Raw genomic sequence first — 17,308 nt, 5'->3', positions numbered from 1 at the left:
GCTGGCATACTCTCTCTCTGTCTCCCCAAAGGGCTTTGTGGGGTCCTGTCCTCTGTCAGAGCATTCCCTGTGTGTTAGCGGTGTGTCGGTACGGCTGTGTCGACATGTTTGATGAGGAGGCTTATGTGGAGGCGGAGCAGATGCCTGTAAATGTGATGTCACCCCCTGAGTGGATGGTGCTGTGGAAGGAATTACGCGACAGTGTCGACTCCTTGCATAAAAGGTTTGACAACATACCTAATGTGGGACAGCCGGCTTCTCAGCCTGTGCCTGCCCAGGCGTCTCAAAAGCCATCAGGGGCTCTAAAACGCCCGCTACCTCAGATGGCAGACACAGATGTCGACACGGATACTGACTCCAGTGTCGACGACGATGAGACTAATGTAACTTCCAGTAGGGCCACACGTTACATGATTGAGGCAATGAAAAATGTGTTGCACATTTCTGATGTTACCCCCGGTACCACAAAAAAGGGTATTATGTTTGGAGAGAAAAAACTACCAGTAGCTTTTCCTCCATCTGAGGAGTTAAATGAAGTGTGTGAAGAAGCGTGGGCTTCCCCTGATAAGAAACTGGTAATTTCTAAGAGGTTACTAATGGCGTACCCTTTCCCGCCAGAGGATAGGTCACGTTGGGAAACATCCCCTAGGGTGGATAAAGCGCTCACACGCTTGTCAAAGAAGGTGGCACTACCGTCTCCGGATACGGCCGCCCTGAAGGAATCTGCTGATAGAAAGCAGGAGGCTATCCTGAAATCTATATATACACACACAGGTGTTATACTGAGACCAGCTATTGCTTCAGCCTGGATGTGCAGTGCTGCAGCTGTATGGTCAGATTCCCTGTCAGAAAATATAGATACCCTAGACAGGGACACTATATTGCTAACCGTAGAGCATATAAAAGACGCACTTTAAACATGAGGGATGCACAGAGGGATATTTGCCGGCTGGCATCCAAAATTAGTGCAATGTCCATTTCTGCCAGGAGAGGGTTATGGACTCGGCAGTGGACAGGAGATGCAGATTCCAAAAGACACATGGAAGTTCTGCCTTATAAGGGTGAGGAGTTGTTCGGGGATGGTCTCTCGGACCTCGTTTCCACAGCAACAGCTGGGAAGTCTACATTTTTACCCCATGTTCCCTCACAGCCAAAGAAAGCACCGTATTATCAGGTACAGTCCTTTCGGCCCAATAGGGGCAAGCGGGTTAAAGGCGCGTCCTTTCTGCCCAGAGGCAGAGATAGGGGAAAAAAGCTGCAGCATACAGCCAGTTCCCAGGAGCAAAAGTCCTCCCCCGCTTCCTCTAAGTCCACAGCATGACGCTGGGGCTCCACAGGCGGAGCCAGGTACGGTGGGGGCCCGTCTCAAATATTTCAGCAATCAGTGGGCTCGCTCACGGGTGGATCCCTGGATTTTTCAGATAGTATCTCAGGGGTACAAGCTGGAATTCGAGACGTCTCCCCCCCGCCGTTTCCTCAAATCTGCCTTGCCAACCACTCCCTCAGGCAGGGAGGCAGTGTTACAGGCAATTCACAAGCTGTATTCACAACAGGTGATAGTATAGGTACCCCTACTTCAACAAGGACGGGGTTACTATTCCACAATGTTTGTGGTACCGAAACCGGACGGTTCGGTGAGACCCATTTTAAATTTGAAATCCTTGAACACATATATAAAAAAATTCAAGTTCAAGATGGAATCGCTCAGGGCGGTTATTGCAAGCCTGGACGAGGGGGATTACATGGTATCACTGGACATCAAGGATGCTTACCTGCATGTCCCCATTTACCATCCTCACCAGGAGTACCTCAGATTTGTGGTACAGGATTGTCATTACCAATTCCAGAAGTTGCCGTTCGGTCTATCCACGGCTCCGAGGGTCTTTACCAAGGTAATGGCCGAAATGATGATACTCCTTCGAAAGAAGGGAGTTTTAATTATCCCGTACTTGGACGATCTCCTGATAAAGGCGATGTCCAGAGAGCAGTTTTTGGTCGGGGTAGCACTATCTCGGGAGGTGCTACAACAGCACGGCTGGATTCTAAACATTCCAAAGTCACAACTGGTCCCTACGACACGTCTACTGTTCCTGGGGATGGTTCTGGACACAGAACAGAAAAAAGTGTTTCTCCCGGAGGAGAAGGCCAAGGAGCTGTCATCTCTAGTCAGAGGCCTCCTAAAACCAAAACAGGTGTCTGTGCATCACTGCACGCGGATCCTGGGAAAGATGGTAGCTTCCTACGAAGCGATTCCATTCGGCAGGTTTCATGCAAGAACCTTTCAGTGGGACCTGTTGGACAAGTGGTCCGGATCGCATCTTCAGATGCATCGGCTGATAACCCTGTCTCCAAGGACAAGGGGGTGTCTGCTGTGGTGGCTGCAGAGTGCTCATCTTCACAGGGAAGAAACTTCCAAGGACTATGGTCAAGTCAGGAGACTTCCCTGCACATAAATATTCTGGAACTAAGGGCCATTTACAATGCCCTAAGTCAGGCAAAACCCCTGCTTCAAAACCAGCCGGTACTGATCCAGTCAGACAACATCACGGCGGTCGCCCATGTAAACCGACAGGGCGGCACGAGAAGCAGGACGGCAATGGCAGAAGCCACAAGGATTCTCCGATGGGCGGAAAATCACGTGTTAGCACTGTCAGCAGTGTTCATTCCGGGAGTGGACAACTGGGAAGCAGACTTCCTGATCAGGCACGACCTCCACCCGGGAGAGTGGGGACTTCATCCAGAAGTCTTTCAAATGATTGTAAACCGTTGGGAAAGGCCACAGGTGGACATGATGGCGTCCCGCCTAAACAAAAAGCTAGAAAAGTATTGCGCCAGGTCAAGAGACCCGCAGGCGATAGCTGTGGACGCTCTAGTGACACCGTGGGTGTACCGGTCGGTTTATGTGTTCCCTCCTCTTCCTCTCATACCAAGGGTACTGAGGATAATACGGAGAAGAGGAGTAAGAACTATACTCATTGTTCCGGATTGGCCAAGAAGAGCTTGGTACCCGGAACTTCAAGAAATGATCTCAGAGGACCCATGGCCTCTACCGCTCAGACAAGACCTGCTGTAGCAGGGGCCCTGTCTGTTCCAAGACTTACCGCGGCTGCGTTTGACGGCATGGCGGCTGAACACCGGATCCTGAAGGAAAAGGGCATTCCGGAGGAAGTCATTCCTACGCTGATTAAGGCTAGGAAAGAAGTAACCGCAAACCATTATCACCGCATATGGCGAAAATATGTTGCGTGGTGTGAGGCCAGGAAGGCCCCAACGGAGGAATTTCAGCTGGGCCGTTTCCTGCACTTCCTACAGTCAGGGGTGACTATAGGCCTTAAATTGGGTTCCATTAAGGTCCAGATTTCGGCACTATCGATTTTCTTCCAGAGAGAATTGGCTTCACTACCTGAAGTTCAGACTTTTGTTAAGGGAGTGCTGCATATTCAGCCCCCTTTTGTGCCTCCAGTGGCACCTTGGGATCTCAACGTGGTGTTGGATTTCCTAAAGTCACATTTGTTTGAGCCACTGAAAACCGTGGATTTGAAATATCTCACGTGGAAAGTGGTCATGTTGTTGGCCTTGACTTCGGCCAGGCGTGTATCAGAATTGGCAGCTTTGTCATGTAAAAGCCCTTATCTGATTTTCCATATGGATAGGGCAGAATTGAGGACTCGTCCCCAGTTTCTCCCTAAAGTGGTATCAGCTTTTCATCTGAACCAACCTATCGTGGTGCCTGCGGCTACAAAAGACTTGGAGGCTTCCAAGTTGTTGGACGTAGTCAGGGCCCTGAAAATATATGTTTCCAGGACAGCTGGAGTCAGAAAGACTAACTCGCTATTTATCCTGTATGTGCCCAACAAGTTGGGTGCACCTGCTTCAAAGCAGACTATTGCTCGCTGGATCTGTAGTACGATTCAGCTTGCACATTCTGCGGCTGGACTGCCGCATCCTAAATCAGTGAGAGCCCATTCCACGAGGAAGGTGAGCCGCCCGAGGGGTCTCGGCTCTTCAACTTTGCCGAGCAGCTACTTGGTCGGGGTCAAACACGTTTGCTAAATTCTACAAGTTTGACACCCTGGCTGAGGAGGACCTAGAGTTTGCCCATTCGGTGCTGCAGAGTCATCCGCACTCTCCCGCCCGTTTGGGAGCTTTGGTATAATCCCCATGGTCCTTACGGAGTCCCAGCATCCACTTAGGACGTCAGAGAAAATAAGAATTTACTCACCGGTAATTCTATTTCTCGTAGTCTGTAGTGGATGCTGGGCGCCCATCCCAAGTGCGGATTGTTTGCAATACTTGTATATAGTTATTGCTTAACTAAAGGGTTATTGTTGAGCCATCTGTTGAGAGGCTCAGTTGTTATCATACTGTTAACTGGGTATTTTATCACGAGTTATACGGTGTGATTGGTGTGGCTGGTATGAGTCTTACCCGGGATTCAAAATCCTTCCTTATTGTGTCAGCTCTTCCGGGCACAGTATCCTAACTGAAGTCTGGAGGAGGGTCATAGTGGGAGGAGCCAGTGCACACCAGTTAGACCTAAAGCTTTCTTTATAGTTGTGCCCAGTCTCCTGCGGAGCCGCTATTCCCCATGGTCCTTACGGAGTCCCAGCATCCACTACTGACTACGAGAAATAGAATTACCGGTGAGTAAATTCTTATTTTTATGTTCTTTGTTCTTGTCAAGTACAAACATTAAGGCATGATTACTAGACTGCTATCAGAGTTCTCCATTTAAAGGTGCATACACACTAGGCGATTCGTGCCGACTGACGTGTGCCTGGCCGACTGACGTGTGCGTACACACTGCGCGATATCGCACAGGGACATCATGCCACGCCCAACCCAAACATTCAGCATCTGACGATATTGTCAAGATTTATCTGCATGCAAAGCCGACGGAGGGTGTCGTTAACGACCCCCATGACCACACATCGGCCATTGCCTGCAGTATTCACACTGGGCGATTATAGTTAGCGATATCGCTCAGGAGGATAATAATGAGCGATATCGCTTACTATATCGCCTAGTGTGTACAGGCCTTCAAAAAAGTGCTGTTATATGTATTATCTTCCCCATAATCCCTTTATACTTTTGGGGACATTGTGTCAATGTTTGCATAGTCACAATTGTAAACAAGCAAAAATATGAGAGCAAAGTGTGAATAGGTCTAACACTGAGCTTGCTCATAGCTCTGTTATCCTAATATGTGGGCTATGTCTTGTATATACAGTGCGGAGTGAAACTTATTCCATTAACACTCCTACATATAAACGCTCTGTTTGGGTGGAGATGAGACATTACTGCCATCGCTCCTAAACAAAAGCCTTCAAGTTTAGGTTTTATTTGATATTCTCTATTCCCATTAGTCACCCTGTTGCAAAACCATCTGATCTCCGCCTCAAAAACATTTCCAGTATCCCTGTTTAAATTTCTTCATTTAAACAATTAATGTATGTGCTTATTTCATGCCACAGATATTGTTATCCCCTTTAATAGCTGTCTTTCCATTAACTAAGTTTGGGGTATCCAATTGCCCCCTCCCCCCAGGGTCTATCCACCAGGTCCTATCCAATTAGCCCTGACAAGACGGCATTTATCGGGGATTATGGAAAAATTCACGAGAACTAGACCATAGAGACATTGTTTTCATAAAAAAACATAGATCTGAGACCTTATCCCAGATCCCATGTGTTTTCACCTAAAAACAGGATATTTTTAGCCAAAAAAGCGGCCTATACAGTAATTGGATAATGTCAATAAGGCTGAAATCGTAATAATAACCCCTTTTTGTTTTCGGTCGAAAAATGAGCACTCTTAAAAGGATTCCCCTCTTGGTGTCGCATCTATTTGGAATGCGTCTGCCAGACTGGTCTCTCTTTACTAATAGTACCAACGAATGCTGCCAGTCACTGTACTAGACTGCCCTTTTCATCTAGGATGTAATGTTAACAAAAACATTTCCTCATCTGTGCAGCCATCTGCAGTGCAGTGCCCTTTTTTTCCTCTGCTTACCTCCCTACCCATTCTCACCAATCTGCCAACCTTATCACCACTTCACCATCCTGTCTCCAATACTTCTCTTGGGCTGCACCTGTGCTCTGAAATGCACTACCTCAGCTATTCTAACTAATTTCTAGCACTCACTATTTCTGAATATCCCTGTAATTCTGTTAATCATTATATATTCAAGTTGGTCTCCCTGTTTGTACAGCATTGTGGAATATGTTTGTGCTGGAAAAACAACAATAAACTATAGCTACAAGTAAATGATGTGATTATATTTGCCTGGTATATCATCACTGGTACTTAGGGGTGTATTCAATTCATGTCGGATCCGACATGTGAGTGTTCTTTGGTCGGCCAAACCCAACAGGTTTGGCACTTTCCCGACAATGCCAATCCGACTTTCTGCTGCGGGGTACACTGGGCTCCACAGGGAATGACATTGGGGTATAGAGTAGGATCTTGATCCGAGGCACCAACAGGCTAAAAGCTTTGACCTTCTTCCCAGAATGCTTAGCACCGCCTCCTCTATAACCCCGCCTCCGTGCACAGGAGCTCAGTTTTGTAGTTGGTGCCATGCAGTGGAGGCATACAACAGGTGGGCTGCTCCAGCAGCCCTGAGAAGAGCTTTTAAAGTGAAAAATGAAGACTTCAAGGGCTGCAGTAGAGGCACTGTAAGTGTTAGATGTCAGTCAGACATCATCTTCTGCAGCTCCATCACCGAGCCCAGCGGCGCTGTACACTCCTGCGCCCTGGTTGCCGAGTACCTACAGCGGAGGCTCCGGTTTCTCTCAAGTTAGTCACACACACCACCGCTGCTCTCCAGGATCGCGTGGCTGCACTCAGGGAGGACGTAAGTGGGTCCCTCAGACGGGACCCGTTGTAAATTGCGATCCCGCACGGCCAGTGGGAAGCGGGCCGCGCGCGCTGGCGTTGACACTGTGGCAGTACAGGGACCCCACTATACCACCAGGGCAAGGGCACAGGTCAGGATTGATAAAAAAAAAACAACAACAACATTTATTACATAGGCCACAGTACCTGGTGGTGAAGTCCAGCAGGGGGATAAGGCTTTGACCTGTAGCCCCTCCCCCAGCCCCAGGGCACCATTTAGAGTAAATGTTCCCGCCTTAGAGCTGCATATCTCTCTCTCCTTCACTCCCTGTCAGCGTTTGGGCGCCATTAGGTGAAGCTGAGCTGATCCTGGGACTGTTTGGGCAAATCCTCCTCCGTAAAGCCGCCTGCATGTCAGCGCTGTGCATTTTACAGGACACTTAAGTATTCTACATGTCTGCTGACAGTGTTAGTTAAGAAAGAGTGCATTTAGTCAGGGTTATATAGTACAAGTACCCTGTGATATATATCCAGTCTTTACTGTGCATTGTTATATCTATTGAGTTTATAGCTATACTTAGTACTACTTTGTATTGCTAGTCCAGTGCAGTTTTATTGCATGTCATAATTTCTGCTTTGTACAATGTGACCGTGTGTGTGCATATAGCTGCTATGTGACCTCCATTTCGTGTATCTCACTCAGATTGCTATCCCTATATTCTATAACTTGAGGGGGCTAGGTGCGTCAGGTTTATCATTTAATATAGGTGTTTCACAAGATATACTCAGTGTGTATTTTACTCTTTGATTTTTAGTCACCATATACCTCTTGAATTCTCTGTTTGTGCTGATACACTGCACAGGGGGTTCTTGTCAGGTATTGTGCTGCTGATATTGTACTGGGTTGCCCTGCATTGAGCTTTCGGATATGTCGGCTACAAAGGGCAATGGTGCTGGGGCTGATCCCACATTGTGTGGTTGTGCCGCTGCAGACACATTTGAGGAAAATATAGCAGCTGAGGGTTCAGGTTCTGGGGGTTCCTTATCCCCCCAGTGGGATCGTAGCAACGGGGGGATAAGGAACTACTTTCTCCACGCTATTGAATACGCTGGTAACTAGACTAACGCCCCCTATGGGACCTCCTGCGCCGGTACAACCGCTTATGGTCCCTGCGGTTAACCCGCCATGGACAAATAAACTGCTCAGTTACAGCAATTGAACCAATCACTGACTACTCAGAAGTCTAACCCTCGCCCCCCTAAGTCCAAAGGGTTCTCTAAGCGGGCCGTTACTTCCTCACAATCCACCAACGTCCCAGACACCTCGTCTGATGAGGATGGCATTTATACTGACCCCACAGATTCTGATACTGACGCTTCAGATGGGTATTCTGTTTCATAGGTGGATGTTCCTGACTTGTTGGAGGCTATCAGGCTCATTCTTCAAATTACTGATGATCCGGAGCCTGATGCTGCCCCTAAGAAACCGGACAGATGTAAACGTCAGAAAGTGGTTAAACAAGTTTTACCTCATTCTGATCATTGAGTTGACATACGTCAGGAGTCCTGGGAAAATCCAGGAAAGAAATTCACGCCTCACAGGAAGATGCTGGCTCGCTATCCCCTTGCTGCGGAGCGAAGTAAAAATTGCGAAACACCCCCGCCAGTGGATTCGCAGGTGGCGCGGCTGGTGATATCCTCAGCCAGTAACTACCGTCACATCTCTGAAAGAACCGACAGTTAAGCACGTGTAGGGTTGTTTAAAGGCAATTTACACTCTAGCAGGTGCTGCGCATCGGCCCACCATTGCAGCGACATGGGCTGCAGAGGCTATTGAAGCGTGGGCTCAGGAGTTGGAAGCTGAGATGTCTTCCAACGCTTCTGATTATGCTAGACAATGCTTATTGTATATTGTCACAGCTTCTCATTACATTAAAGAGGCGGCTTCTGATGCCGGTATTCTGGCGGCCAAGGCTTCTATTACGTCCATACTGGCTCGCCGGATCCTATGGTTGCGGTCCTAGTCCGTGGAACTGGACTCTAAGAAACCCTGGAGGTACTCCCTTTTAAGGGAGACATCCTTTTTGGAGAAGACCTCAACAAGATAGTGGCTGATTTAGCTTCTGCTAAAATAGCTTGTCTACCTAGTACTGCTCCTTCGGGACCGAAGGCTGAGTACTTCCTTTCGCTCCTTTCATCCTTCAGGGAAAGCAAAGGGTCAGGCGTACCCGAAACAGGCTCGCACTTCCAAACCCAATAAGCCCAAACGGGCCTGGGCTGCCCGCCAGCCTGCTTCTAAGACTGCCGCATGACGGGGCGGGCCTCTCTCTGGGGGATACCAGGGTGGGGGGCAGACTTCTAGGGTATACCCAGGGAATGGTTAAAGACCACTTCCGATGTCTGGGTACGGGAAGTCGTCACTCGAGGTTACGCCGTATCCTTCAAAAATCATCCCCCTCATCGAGATTTCCTGACAGACGTCCCTTCAGATCAGGTGAAGGCAAAAACTCTTCATTCGGTGGTACAGTCCCTCCCGGACACAGGAGTGGTAGCACAGGTGCCTCTGGCTCAGAGAGGCAAGGGGTACTATTCACCGCTGTTCCTAGTCCCGAAACCGAATGAGTCCTCCCGGCCCATTCTCAACCTCAATTCCTTGAACAAATTTGTGAGGTTCTACAAGTTTCGTATGGAAACTCTTCGTTCTATTGTTATGGCATTGGAACCTGGGGATTATATGGTCTCCCTGGACATACAGGATGCTTACCTGCATATTCCCATTGCAATGTCGCATCAGCAATACCTGAGGTTTGCAGTTGGCAACCTCCATTACCAATTTCGGGCGTTACTTTTTGGTTTGACCACGGCTCTGCGAGTCTTCACCAAGGTCATGGCGGTAATGACGGCTGTGCTCCGCCGTCAAGGGGTCAGGATCCTGCCGTACCTGGACGACTTGTTGATCCCGGCAAATTCCCCAGAAATTCTCCTACGCCATCTGGATCTGACTATCCAGTTTCTGCAAGCCCACGGGTGGCTCATCAACTGGAAGAAATCTTCCCTGGTCCCTGCTCAGAGCATGGTGCACCTGGGGGCGTTGTTGGACACTCACAACCAGCGGTTGTTCTTGTCTCAGGAGAAAGTCCTGAAGCTTCAGGACAGGATTCAATGCTTCCTATCTCGTCCGCAAGTGTCGATACATTCGGCGATGCAAGTGCTAGGTCTCATGGTGTCGTCTTTCGACATGGTGGAGTACGCTCAATTCTATTCCTGCCCTCTGCAGAAGCTGATTCTTGCAAAGTGGGACGGCCTGACTCACCGGATCAGGTCTCAAATGATCTCCTTGTCTCCAGAGGTCCGTCTGTCATTGAGCTGGTGGCTTCAGGACCAACGATTGAGCAGGGGTCGTCCCTTCTGGATCTCCAACTGAGTCCTTCTGACGACGGAAGCCAGTCTGAGAGGTTGGGGGGTGGTGTTGGAGCAACATTCACTTCAGGGTCGGTGCACCAAGGAGGAGTCTCTCCTCACGATAAACATTCTGGAATTGCGGGTGATGTTCAACTCATTGAACTTGGCCCAGCATTTAATACAGAACAGACCTGTTCAAGTACAGTCGAACGCCGCCGCCATGGTGGCATACATCAATCATCAAGGCGGCACTCGAAGCAAAGAGGGAAGTATCATGGATTCTTCAGTGGGCGGAACGCCATCTGCCAGCCATATCGGCAGTATTCATTCCGGGGGTCCTAAACTGGGAAGCGGACTTTATTAGTCGTCAGGACGTACACGCCGGAGAGTGGAGTCTCCATCCAGAAGTGTTTCAACTCCTCGTGGACAGGTGGGGCCTTCCAGATGTGGACCTGATGGCGTCTCGACAAAATCACAAGGTTCCGGTCTTCGGAGCAAGGACAAGGGATCCTCTAGCAGCGTTCGTGGACGCACTGGCAATTCCATGGAACTTTCAGCTGCCATACGTGTTCCCTCCGGTGTCACTCCTGCCCAGAGTAATAAGGAAGTTCAAGCAAGAAGGAGGACTTCTACTTCTGATCGCTCCCGCGTGGCCCAGGCGGCATTGGTTCTCAGATCTTCAGGGTCTCTCAATAGAGCGTCCCCTTCTACTTCCACAGCACCCAGATCTCCTCGTTCAGGGCCCCTGTGTATATCAGGATTTAGCCCGGTTGGCTTTGATGGCGTGACTCTTGAAGCTTCCGTCTTGAGGGCCAAGTGATTTTCTGAGGCGGTCATTCAAACCATGTTGATGGCCCGGAAACTGGCTTCTGCTTGTATTTACCATAGGGTCTGGAATTCCTACTTTGCTTGGTGTGCATCTAACAATCATGACGCTTTGAAGTTTAGTACGGCCAAACTTTTGGCCTTTCTACAACAGGGCCTGGACTTGGGCCTTCGTCTGGCCTCCATCAAGGTTCATATTTCTGCCTTGTCGGTTTGGTTCCAGAGAAAAATTACGACTTTACCTGATGTACATACGTTCACTCAGGGTGTGTTGTGGATTCAACCTCCCTAAGTCCCGCCTGTGGCCCCTTGGGACTTGTCGTTGGTTTTGGAGGCGTTGCAAGGGTCTCTGTTTGAGCCTCTTGGATCTGCAGACCTTAAGTGGCTTTCTCTTAAGGTAGTGTTTCTACTGGCTATTGCCTCTGCTAGACGGGGATCTGATTTGGGTGCCTTGTCTTGTAGGTCACACTATCTGATTTTTCACCGTGATCAGTCGGTTCTTAGAACACGTCCCGGGTATTTACCTAAGGTGGTGTCGTCTTTCCACTTTAATCAGGAGATTGTGGTTCCGGTTTTTGCCTCTCCTGAATTGTCTTCCAAAGAGTGGTCTTTGGATGTGGTACAGGCTCTCTGTATCTACGTGAAGAGAACTGCCTCCATCAGGAAGTCTGATTTCTCTTTTTTGTTTTTGGTTTTCACAAACGTGGCTGGCCTGCTCACAAGCAGACCCTGGCCAGATGGATTAGAATGGTGATTGCACATGCTTATGTACAGGCTGGCCTTCCAGCTCCTGCTACCATTAAGGCCCATTCTACTCTGTCGATTGGACCTTCTTGGGCGGCTCAGTGAACACATTCATAAGGTTCTATGCCTTCGATACTTCCGCCTCCCAGGATGCTTCTTTTGGACGCCGGGTTCTTATGCCCGCTACAGTGCATCCCCTCCCATAAGGAGCTGCTTTAGGACATCCCCAATGTTATTCCCTTTGGAGCCCAGTGTACCCCGCAGCAGAAAACAAGATTTATGGTAAGAACTTACCGTTGTTAAATCTTTCTGCGAGGTACAGTGGGCTCCACAGGGCGCCACCCTGACACACTTAGCTTATTTGGGTTGGTAAGGCATTAGACGCTGACACTCTCTCCTGTCGTGCGAGTGTGGTATATGTGGCTTCTGACAGTTGTCGTCTCTTTTGCCTGCTACTGCATTGGACTGGTTAACAAAAAACTGAGCTCCTGTGCACGGAGGCGGGGTTATAGAGGAGGCGGCACTATGCTTTCTGGGAAGAAGGTCAAAGCTTTGAGCCTGTTGGTGCCTCGGATCAAGATCCTACTCTACACCCCAATGTAATTCCCTGTGGAGCCCAGTGTACCTCGCTGAAAGATTTAACAACGGTAAGTTCTTACCATAAATTTAGTGTTTATTTAACTCGGATTGGCATAGTCGAAAAATAAGGCTAAAACCTGTCTGATTTGGCCGCGCTTCCGACAATACACGGGGATCGGCGGATACGCGTGCATTCCGACAGGACGGATTTCCCGACTTGTCGGTAAAAAGGGGGCAGTATTGAATAGGTCGGGGGACCCCTTACGACCTAAACCAGTTGGAAACTGCTGCCTTTCCGACAAGATGGCAGTTTCCGACAATAATTGAATATCCCCCTTAGTGGGAGTTATGGGAATTTTTACAATTGTGTATTGATTACACAATATAAATGACTGACTCATCAGTAATTCTCTTGCTTCCCAATACGTTCGGAAGCTGAAATTTAACACAGGTATTCTGCTGGTGGGAAATAGGAAAACTACGTCATTAGAATTTTAATAAACCTCCCCTAAGGGGATGAAAAGTGGGTTGACATAATGACATCATTACCGATGTGTGGCTTGCTTTGCGTAAACTGTAACGCCCAAATGGACACTCGGATCAAAATTTGGATTGCACCTCCAGTGTGTAGAATTTCTGTAAACTCCAAAAATGCTCCTGTCATTTTTTACCGTATCTGCTACTGGTGCTCCTCAGGTAACACCAAGTACTATGGATTAATATTTACTTACATTAAGACATCTCAAATTTACATCTCTCTAGATTTTCCAGATTTTTAACACTCATTTATATTTACAACCGTGAAAATCAGAAACTCCCGTGCGTAGAACCGGTACAACAGCTAGTCTTTATATAAAAGAAATCTATAAATGAACAGATAATTTTATTGTAATTACTTTTTACTTATATGAACACTGTTGATCACTGCATAATATAATATATACTACTTTATTTGGTTAAGAAAGGTATTCATTCTTTAAGGCAACAGCAAAATTTTTTATAAATGCCAATATACCTGATTTTCTTACTTATTTTTAGGTCGTAGAGGACATCTTTCAACAAACGTTTGGTCCTCCAAATGGTCTTGTGATTGATGACAGGTAGAGATTCTATTTATTAATCTCTTCTAAATTGCCTATTCCAACTACAGATCTATTACTCGTTTTCTGGACATTATTGTAGCAGAGTATAATAATCCTCATCATTTTATTGTTTCAAGGGATCTTCAAATAGAAAACTTGAAAAAAGAAATTGAGATGCTGCGTTCTGAATTGGAGAAAATAAAATTAGAGGTGAGGATATATAGATGAATGGTTGACCGTGATGAAGAACCTTGCTTTCTCTTTTCAGCCACAGGTATCACCTTGGGCATGGAGTGGAGCAGTGGAGCCTGGGCACCAAACAATTAATTTTTTCTTTCCCAACAGTTCAGGCTCCCTCTACTCTATACCCCCACCTTCTCAGCCCATAGGACCAGTTTTAGTCTGGTGCCCAAGGAGTGGACAAGGCTTTGGCTTTGCTGCTAAGCAGCCTCATTCTTTACTTTTGTTTTATTCACTGAGCGGGCAGCAGGTTAGTGTCATAGACTCCCCCACTGCTTCCAACAATTCCTCAGTCCCGGAGGTTGGAGTGCTGGGTTTTAGCATCCCCAGCCAGCTCCAGAGCACACCTCAGGAGCAAAGCTGCAGCTGGCAAAGCAGGGTGCAGGTCTTCCTGCATACAGGGAGCCACACACATCGCGGCTTTCACCACCGGTGTGGGAAGCCATCGGCGGTGCTGGCAAGTGAGGGCCAGGTCTTCTCTGCACCCTCCCCACTAGACCAACAGGGTATCTAGGCAATAGGGCACTGTTTAATCCAGTGGCCATTTCCCTAGGGTTTTTAGCCAGGAGGAAGAGGTTAGCTTTCTCCATTAGCCCCTCTACAGATATTTGCCCTCCCCGCACTAGGCAACCTGCCAAAAGGGCTGCTGCTGCTACTCTTCCTATACTCCTGGAATGCTGAGTGGCCATTTTATAGTGCCGCCTCCTGCATTAAAGAGAGAGGGACACATACTGGCTCCTGCCTCCCTTATGCATCGCACTAGGTACTAAACTACTGTACAGCACCTTCCTTCCCTTATGGGATTGGTTGTTGATCTCAGTGCCCATTTCTATTGGCTTGAATGTAATTCTGTGTGTGCATTATCTTTACTTTTTTTTTTACTAGTTATACTTCTCTCTTCTTTTCATTCTTTTATATTTGAGTTACTGGTTTTTAACTGTCAAATTTCTAGTATATATTGCCCTGACAGTTATTTATACTATAGCTCCACTTGTTTATTTGTGGTGCTTTCTACATTCATTGCCTCCCATATTTTATACACACCAGCCCAATACAGCATGTGGGGGTACCCCCTGGCTTTAGTTGTCATGGCTTCCAAGGGTCATGCCAAGGTCCTCAGGCATGTACCTGATGATGCCACAGTCACAAACTCCCTCACTACTGCTTCCGCACCAGGGATACAGGGGCCCTTCTGGTGGACGCTCTGATGGTTCTGTGGACATTTACGCTTCTTTACATTTTCCTACTGCCTTCATGATCCCTTGGGTCATCCAGATTCTGAAGAAGGAAGGCGACATCATCACTCTTGTTGCTCCGGATTGGCTGCAAAGTGCAAAATTATCCAAGTAGAGAAAATAAGGCTTAAGACTCTTAACTGGTTCAGCAGTAGGTCTCTAGGGAAAGCACCAACGCGTTTCGTCTCTGACTTCTTCATTGACCCCATAAAGAAGTCAGACGAAACGCGTTGGGCCTTTCCCTAGAGACCACCTGCTGAATCAGTTAAGATTCTTAAACCTTATTTTCTCTACTTGGATAATTTTGCAATTTGCACTTTAATAGGAGTTGCATGTAATGCATTGTACGTTGACTTTTATACAGCCATTTCTTTTTATACATTTTTAACAATATTCTTGTCATTTTTTATAGTATTGTAAAAAAAAATATTTTTATTCAAGCACAAATATACTTTGTGTGTTGACAAAATATTTTTTTAAATACCACACCTTTGGTCGCTAGAACCCCTACTCACACACACACTCTCTCTCTCTCTATATTTTTTTTTTATATTATTATTATTATTATTATTTTTTTTTGTATTATAATTTTGTATGTATTGAGCGCCACTGGGATTCTCTCCATACCTCCTGGCAGAAGCCTGGCTACAGTAAGTAGGGACACTCTGGCACTAATGCATACCCATATTTGCCGATTGGTTAAATTCACATCTTTGCCTATCCCAAACACAGCGTCTCTTGCGGACCCTACCTACAGGAAGTTTAAAAACTTATTTATGTCTATTTATGCCACCTCAGGCATCTGCTTGGCTTGTTAAGCTGTTAAACCGCTGGTTGAACACTTTTTGGGAAGGTCTTTAGTAAGGGTACCCATAGATCGGAATTATTGTTCAAGGTGGGTTCAGTGAGTGTCCTGGGTTCAGCGAGTGTTTCTTCCCAATGAAAAGCTACGTGCTTTACGGGACAAGATTCAGACTTTTCTACATCAGGCAGTGTGTCCGTTCCTGCATGCAGATCTTCAGCACTCTAGTCTCCACCTTTGACATGGTAGAATACGGCCAGTTCAATTTCAGGTTTCTTCAGCTGGAGGCCCTCACCCGATGGGACCCACACACATCTATAGATCCTTCTATCTCGGAAGGTGTGTCGCTTCTTCATGTGGTAGCTCCAGTCCTCGCACATGGACAAAGAACATCCCTTCTGGATCCAGGATTCAGTCCATCTTATGACCAATGTGAACCTTCATAGTTTGGGAGCGGTGACTTGTTAGCACCCCATTCAGGATCAGTGGATAGCTTGGGAAGTGATCCATTGTTCTTTGTCACGCCAAGATTCTCCTTCATCACAGGCTGGTCAACGTTCAGTCCAACAATGCAACGGCAGTTGCTTATGTAAATCTTCAGAACAAAAGTGCCATGAAAGAAGTTGGCTTCATTCTTTGGTGGGCCGAACAGCTCTCCTGCCGCTGTCAGCGGTTCACATTCTGGGCATACAAAACTGGGGGATGGACTTTCCTAGCCACCGGGATGTACATTCAGGAGAATGGTCTCTTCACCCTGAAGTTGTTCACATAATGGTGCATCGTGGCATTCGCTCAGACATGTACCTGATGATGCCATAGTCACAAACTCCCTCACTACTGCTTCCGCACCAGGGATACAGGGGCCCTTCTGGGGGAGGGTGGTCTTCAGTATGCCGACTGACGGGATCCCGACAGCCGGCATACCGACACTTATTCTCCCTCATGGGGGTCCACGACCCCCCTGGAGGGAGAATAAAATAGCGTGGCGCGCGTAGCGAGCCCGCAAGGGGCTCATTTGCGCTCGCCACACTGTCGGTAAGCCGGCGGTCGGGCTCCCGGCGCCGGTATGCTGGTCGCCGAATGCCCGACCACCGGCATACCATAGTGAACCCCTGGTGGACGCTCTGATGGTTCTGTGGACATTTACGCTTCTTTACATTTTCCTCCTGCCTTCGTGATCCCTTGGGTCATCCAGAATCTGAAGAAGGAAGGCGACATCATCACTCTTGTTGCTCCGGATTGGCCGTATTGGCCTTTGTATACAAACTATGGGGCCTCTCCATTGACTCCGGATGGCATCTTCTGCTCTGGCCAGACCTGCTTTCTCCGGGTCCCTGTCGAGAGCTTTCAGCTTCTTTTCTCTGGTGATACGTACTTTGCAGACCTTCTTCCGCTACGAATTATTATTAGGTCTGACTTATTTTGTCTGGTGCTCTGTCCTGGGGTTTAATTCCTGTTTTTTTCTTTATCTTGAATTTTGTTGATTCTACAAGCTGAATTGGTGAGTCTTCGCCTTTCGTATTAAGGCCCAGATCTCGGCGCTTTGTCTTTTTCCAGTGGAA

The 17,308-nt window shown here is 47.7% G+C and overlaps 1 protein-coding gene across 2 annotated transcripts in view; it reads left to right on the top strand.

Moving 5' to 3' along the window:
• The window catches only part of HIP1R (huntingtin interacting protein 1 related), a 315,167-nt gene that overhangs the window by 215,536 nt on the left and 82,323 nt on the right, over window positions 1–17,308 (top strand). For both annotated transcript variants that reach the window (XM_063964565.1, XM_063964563.1), the window contains exons 12-13: window positions 13,426–13,487; window positions 13,607–13,679. In XM_063964565.1, the coding sequence (XP_063820635.1) occupies window positions 13,426–13,487; window positions 13,607–13,679 (135 nt within the window). The remainder of the gene's footprint in view (window positions 1–13,425; window positions 13,488–13,606; window positions 13,680–17,308) is intronic.

This window comes from Pseudophryne corroboree, chromosome 1 (genome assembly GCF_028390025.1).
Source record: "Pseudophryne corroboree isolate aPseCor3 chromosome 1, aPseCor3.hap2, whole genome shotgun sequence".
In the NCBI taxonomy this organism is placed as follows: Eukaryota; Metazoa; Chordata; class Amphibia; order Anura; family Myobatrachidae; genus Pseudophryne; species Pseudophryne corroboree.
The sequence above is the reverse complement of the archived record's forward strand: the minus strand, read 5'-3'. Positions and strand labels throughout refer to the sequence as shown.